General features: G+C 59.0%; 1 protein-coding gene across 1 annotated transcript in view; it reads left to right on the top strand.

Moving 5' to 3' along the window:
• Positions 1-994: 994 nt before the first annotated feature.
• The window catches only part of SMARCD3 (SWI/SNF related BAF chromatin remodeling complex subunit D3), a 31,544-nt gene continuing 26,538 nt past the window's right edge, over positions 995-6,000 (top strand). Inside the window, exon 1 of the mRNA XM_079711973.1 lies at positions 995-1,107. Within this exon, the coding sequence (XP_079568099.1) occupies positions 1,069-1,107 (39 nt within the window). The 5' untranslated portion in view covers positions 995-1,068. The remainder of the gene's footprint in view (positions 1,108-6,000) is intronic.

The raw sequence follows: 6,000 nt of genomic DNA, 5'->3' as shown, positions 1-6,000 counted from the left end.
TCCCCTCCTCCCCCCTGCCTGGCACCTCCCCTCCCCCCCCTGCCTGGTATCTACCCTCCTCCCCTCTGCCTGGCACCTCCCTTCCTCCCTTGTGTCTGGCACCTCCCCCCTGCCTGACACCTCCCCTCCTCCCTACCGCCTGGCACCTGCCCTGTCTCCACTTGGCATCCTCTTGCCTGGACACCTCGCTGCCTTCAGATTGTCCCTCTGTCTCCCACCTTCCTGCAGGGCACCTCCTCCCAGCCCTGGGCTGGTAACATCTCCCCTGCTGGCATCTCCCTCCTCTCCTTGCCTCCCCTTCCTCCTCACCTTCTCAGAGTGGCCCTCTGGCCCACACCAACTACACGTGACCCTGAACTGCTCTCAAGCCCCGCCCCCCATAGGTACCGCGCTGCCCACCCCCACCATCCGCCCAGGGGCTCCAGCTCACAAGTTGGGCTCTGACCCCAGCCCACAGTCGTCCTGCTCTTGCATGGGGGTGAAACCAGGCTGTGCACACAGGGAGGGTTCCCTGTGAGCTGAGCAGAGTACAGAGCAGGTCAGCTCTACCTGCCGGCCACCCCTAGACTCCCTTGGGGTGTCCCTGAGCTCCAGAGGTCATCCAGGTCCCAACCCGGCTGGTCGTCCTCCTCCACCTATTGCCAAGTCCCCCAGATTTGCCCGCCCCGCCAGGGCCTGGGCTCTGCCTGGATCCCCTGCTCTCGTCCATCTAACTCTGTCCTGCAGGACCCGCCTCTGACGGCTTCCTGCACTCACACCGCTCCCACCCTACACTCCTCCTCGTGCCACCCAGCCGGGCTGGCCCTCGCCTGCCCCCTCGTCCCTCCCTGCACGCCTCCGGCCTTCCTCAGACCGTGCCAGGGAGTGGGTCCACACAGCAGGCCCCTCAGCATCCTCAGGCCCATTGTGAGTCTGCCTCTGGGGCTTGGGGTCTGGCCCGCCGCTCCCACTGCCCTCTCCTTTCACATCCTCCTCAGAATGGCCCTTGGTGCTGCAGGCACGGTAGGCTCTGGGCCCGGGCACCGAGGGGGCACTGGATGACTCCCCCACTGCAGGACCCAGCCACCTATGACTCCAGGCCTTCAGCACCCACCCGCCGTGGTACAGGTAGGCACTGTTCCCCCCACCAGCCCAGTAGCAGGAGCCCTGGGGCTCCACTGAGAGCTGGTGGCTCTCAGCCTCTGGTCACACTCCATGGCCCCCTCTGGGCACTTCTGCCCCCATCTGGACCCGTGGCAGTGTCTCTTCTCATCCACTGTGACAGCGGGAGCCTCTGCACAGACCCTGCTGCCAGTTGCCGCCACCGTTGCCCTCCCTCTTGCGCAGTGTCCCCTTACCTCCCGCCGTCCCTGGGCCCTGCCTCTCCAAGCCATTGCAGACCGGGACGAGTGAGCCTGAAGCCAAGGTTTTGGTTCATGTGAAAATGGTCTAGTGCTCTGGCTGGTTCCACTTCCTCCCCACACCCAGACCCCCAGACACACCTCCTTGCCCTCGTGTGTGTGTGAGTGCCCCCGTGTGCCTCACACCCCCCACACACGTGTGCACACATGCTTTCTGCCAGTTGGGAGGAACAGGAGCCTGCTGAGCCCTGGCACAACTTGGGCCCTAGAAACCTACCCCCAAACATGTATGGCGAACACCTGAAAGCCTTCCAGGCTGCAGGCGGGGCTTTGTTTGGGTCCGGAGGCGGGGTGGTGGCATCCCGTTTCAGGGCCTCTGGGGCGGCCAGCCCTGCACTGGCTCAGAGGCACGCTCGGGCCCGTTGCACGTCAGTTGGACCCTCCTGAACCTCCTCCCGGCAGTGTGAGAGGAGGACAGCCTAGCTAGTCCCGCGTTGGGTGCCCCTGGTCCAGAAGGAAGTGCTGAGGCCCCATGTGAAAGGCCACCTGCCCCAGAGCCCCATCCATCTGTGGGGAGGGAGGGGTTGGAGCTGGGTCTGAAGCCCGCAGCCTGGTCTGAGCTCTGCCTGTCCAGCCCCACCCGTCACTTTGGCCACCTCACCGGTGGGAGTCACCTGGCAACAGATGGGATGCTCTCAGGGCCCTGGAGGTGTGAGGGACCCAGTCCCCGCCCTCAGGCTGGCAGTCCAGGATGGGGAGCAGACTTGGCCATCCCACAGGAAGTGCCAGAGTGGATGACTCAGGCCTCTGGGCTCTGACGAGGGAGACGTCAGGAAAGCCCTTCGTAGGGGCAATTTGAAATTGGCTTTCAGAGAACAGGAAGTTGGGGCAGGCTGGTGACCCGGGGGGCAGGGGGTGGGCTGAATGAGAGTGCTTGTCTCAGCTTCTCCTCCCTGAGAAGGGGCACAGGAACTTGCTTTCCTGCCTGGGCCGCTCGGAAGGCCAGGGCAGCCCTGCCCCTCTCTATCCCGCACCCCTCTGGTCCGCTGGCCCAGGGCGGAATGGTGCAGGGCACTGGCCCAGAGCTGGAGCAGCACTGGATGGCAGAGAGACCATCACCGGGTGCTGGTCACCATGGAAACACATGCAGTTCGTCAAGGCCCCCAGACAAAGGTCCGACCCACTGGCCCACACCCTAACCACCGCCCTAGGTTAAGTGCAAAAGTGTTCCTTAGCTCGTGGGGTTGGTTTGTAAATGCAGACTCCTAGAGAAAAGGTGTGAGCTAGTATACTAAATACATTCTTCCCGGGCAGCTCTAAAGTTCTGGGGTGTCTGAAGGTGGAGGCCAGGTCGAATGCGGGGCTGGCTGATGGGGAGGCAGCTCAGGTCCCTGGGAGGTACAGCAGAGCCAGGCCCTTACGTAGTGAATCCTTGTAAATTGCAACTGATTTGGGATGCACTGAGATAAGCCCTCAGGGGCTCCCCAGCTGCAGTAGGTGGGTGCCCTGGGCTGTTTCCATCCTTGCCCAAGGGGGATGATCTACCTGAAGGGATGGGCGGTGGGGGAGGGGAAGCTTGAGAAGACTGGGGGGTCGGGAGGCTCTGGCAGCAGTGAGTACATCGTAGTGACACCTGGTCCCCGAGTGGCCCCAATCACGAGGTTCAGTCTAGGATTTCTGGGGAGTCGGGAGCCCCGACCTCCCCACGTGATGAAGGTGGTGAGGGGCGAGGTGCTGGGGGAAGTTTCTGGCATTTTATTTTGGAGTCACGTTGACATAAAATTGGCCTTCATTCCGCGCACGCAGTCGCAGGCGGGGAGCCAACTTTGACGCCCGGTGGCTTGGGCACGTGCTGTCATTTGGATGCTGACAGGCCCCATGCTGGCGTCTAGACAGCACGGGCGGGTGGCATGGGCCAGGCGTGCAGCAGCTGGAGGCTGTCTTCGCCCCAAGTGCCTGCGGTGTGATTGCAAGTGAGAGCTGGTCGTTAGTGAGCGTTAAGTGGCAGAGGTAATGAGCTGAGGTGGCACCAGGGGCAGGTGTCACCGGAGGACGCTGAGCTGCAGACATGCAGGACGAGCAAACGGCTCTCCTCTTGGGCTGGATTCTGAGCCCTCTTGAATCACTGCTCTGGAGGGTCCATGGGGGGCATTCAGCTGAGGGAGACTTTGGGGGCAGGGCAGTGGCTCTTTGGGATATGCAGACCCTCGGTAACTCATAGGGACCCTACGGGGGAGTATCTGGGCCCCCGTAGCACACCTCAGCCTGGCCCACCTCTTGATTTGCTTCCTAAGCTGTGAAACCCATTCCTCTGTGCCCCACACTCACTTCCAGGAAATTTGAGAAACTGTCTCATGAGCACGTGGCCACTCATGCCTTTACTGGAATTTACAAACTTGGATCATCTCCCATGTCAACCTTCTTTCCAGACTGAAGAACATTCTGGGGCTTGGAGTGAGGAACAGTATGCTGTGAGGGGGGCGGGGGAGAAAAGAAAGATGCAGGAAGATGTACTCGCCTCATTCCAAATGAGCTTGAGGTAGTTTGCAAAGACACACACAGTGAGGACATCAGGACAGGGGAACGCAGGGTAGGGAAAGGAGGCTGTAGCCAAGGATGAGGTGAGCAGACACCACGCAAACCGTGAGGCCCGGAGCCCCCTCCGCCAGCGGGGACGCATGAGGGGTTACACTGCCTGTGGGACAAAAGTCAAACCATTTGCCCCAAACGACTGTGATTTCTGGCCATGAGACCCCGAGAAGCGTCCCCCGTGTGATGACACGCGGGGGATTCTGTGTGACACATTAAGCGATATCCTCAACAAGTCCACAGCAGTTTCCTCGGGCTAAGCCCAGGGCTGACAGAACATCACACGGCTGTGCAAATACTGCTGACCGTGCTCGATCCAAAGGTAAAATTTAGAACAGCTAGAAGAATGCATTGCCTGTTAACATCTACAACAAAGTTTCCAACGACTATCAGGCAGCAGGCAAGTTGGTTTAAAATTGGGAATCAAGTACAGAGTTATCAGTACATTCTTGGGGTAAGGGGACGCTCCTCATAGGAAAGTAAAGACCTTGATGAGCACATGTGCCCAACAGGTGAGCTTGGATACAGGGAGGGACGAGTCACACACCTTACCCCCAGGTCCTGAACCCACTGAGAACTAGGCACAGATGGCAGGCATTTATCAACTTTATGGCAGGGAAAGCTGGACTGAAGAAAGAAGCCTGAACCCAAAGCCCAGATGTAGAAGGTGGACCTGACACCCTAACCTTGGGTTTGCTTACCTGGCGCAGGTTAACAGGAGGAGATGGGCAGCCTCCTGTCAGCAGACCCCCCTAAATGGGAAGGCAGGCCACGGGGGACAGCTGTGACTTCACCTCCCCCCTGACCCAGGAGAGGAACTTGTCCAGAAGGTGTCAGACCCTCACCACCTCATTAGACAGCCCCTCCCAAAGGGAAGAGAGGTGGGGCAAGGTGGCAGAGGATTGTTCCAGAGTCTGGACTCCTGAAGAATAGATTAGAGGCCTCCTTGTGAACACATGATGACAAGAGAACAGGGTCCCCTTTGCGGGGGGCGGGGCATCCACGTTGCTGGACAGTGACATCAAAGCTCAAGTTCAGACTTGGGAGTGACCTTCGACCCTACCCCTTCCTTCTCTCTCCATCGGGACCATCGTTTTATTTGATTCTTTTTCCTAGACACATCTCACTTCCATCCACTTCTTATTCCCCACGTCACCACGCTAGTCCATGCTGCTGTTGTCTTCTGCCTGGATGACAACTGGTGCCCCGCACAGGGTCTGGCCCCCTCCCCCCAGCCCCAACCCATCAGAGTAGCCAAATGGGCTTCTTGTAACACAGGCCTGATCCATTGCGTCTTCCGTTTCCTTGAGGGCTTCACATATGCTGTTCCCTTTGCCTGCAGCACCCTCCCAGCTCCCTTCATCTGCCTAAGTACGTGCATCATTCAAGTCTTGACTTAAATACCACTTCTTCCAGGGACACTTTCTCCCACTCCAAGGTGTAAAGTTCCACCTTCTTTTGTCTTGTAGCATGTACCAAAAATTTCAGTATTTCATGGACGTGCTCCTTAAAGGCGCAGACTGCATTTGTCTTGTTCAACACGGTGCTGAAAAAAATATACATGTATTTTTTTGGCCGTGCGGCTTGGGGAACCTTGGTTGAACCAGGGGTTGAACCCAGGCCATGGCAGTGAAAGCGTGGAGTCCTCACCACTGGACGGCCAGGGAACTCCCTGTTTCTTGAATGAATGAGCGGATGAATGAGGCAGTGGGGGAGAGGAGGTGGCCCTGACAGCTGATGCTAAAAGGAGCCTGAGATCCCTCTGTACCGTTGGCCCCGCCCTCTCTACACCCCGACGACCCAAGGGTGGGCCATTCTTGCGTGCCCACCTTGACCTGCTGACACCTGAGCTGCTCTGTGCAGGTGCTCTTGGCCCACGCCCCGGCAGTCCCTCTCCGATAGGACCTGTTCACCATGATGAGGGAAGCCCATCCCCTCTTCGGGTGTTATTGTGGTGAGGGAGGTTCTTCCTTCCTGTGACCTTGGTCTTGCCCTTGGAGTTACAGAGAATGAACCCCTTTCTGCTTCCGCGACATTTGCCCGCCTCCGGACATCCTTGGAGTCACAGAGA

The sequence above is a fragment of the Hyperoodon ampullatus genome (genome assembly GCF_949752795.1).
Source record: "Hyperoodon ampullatus genome assembly, chromosome: 9".
NCBI classification, from domain to species: Eukaryota; Metazoa; Chordata; class Mammalia; order Artiodactyla; family Ziphiidae; genus Hyperoodon; species Hyperoodon ampullatus.
The sequence above is the reverse complement of the archived record's forward strand: the minus strand, read 5'-3'. Positions and strand labels throughout refer to the sequence as shown.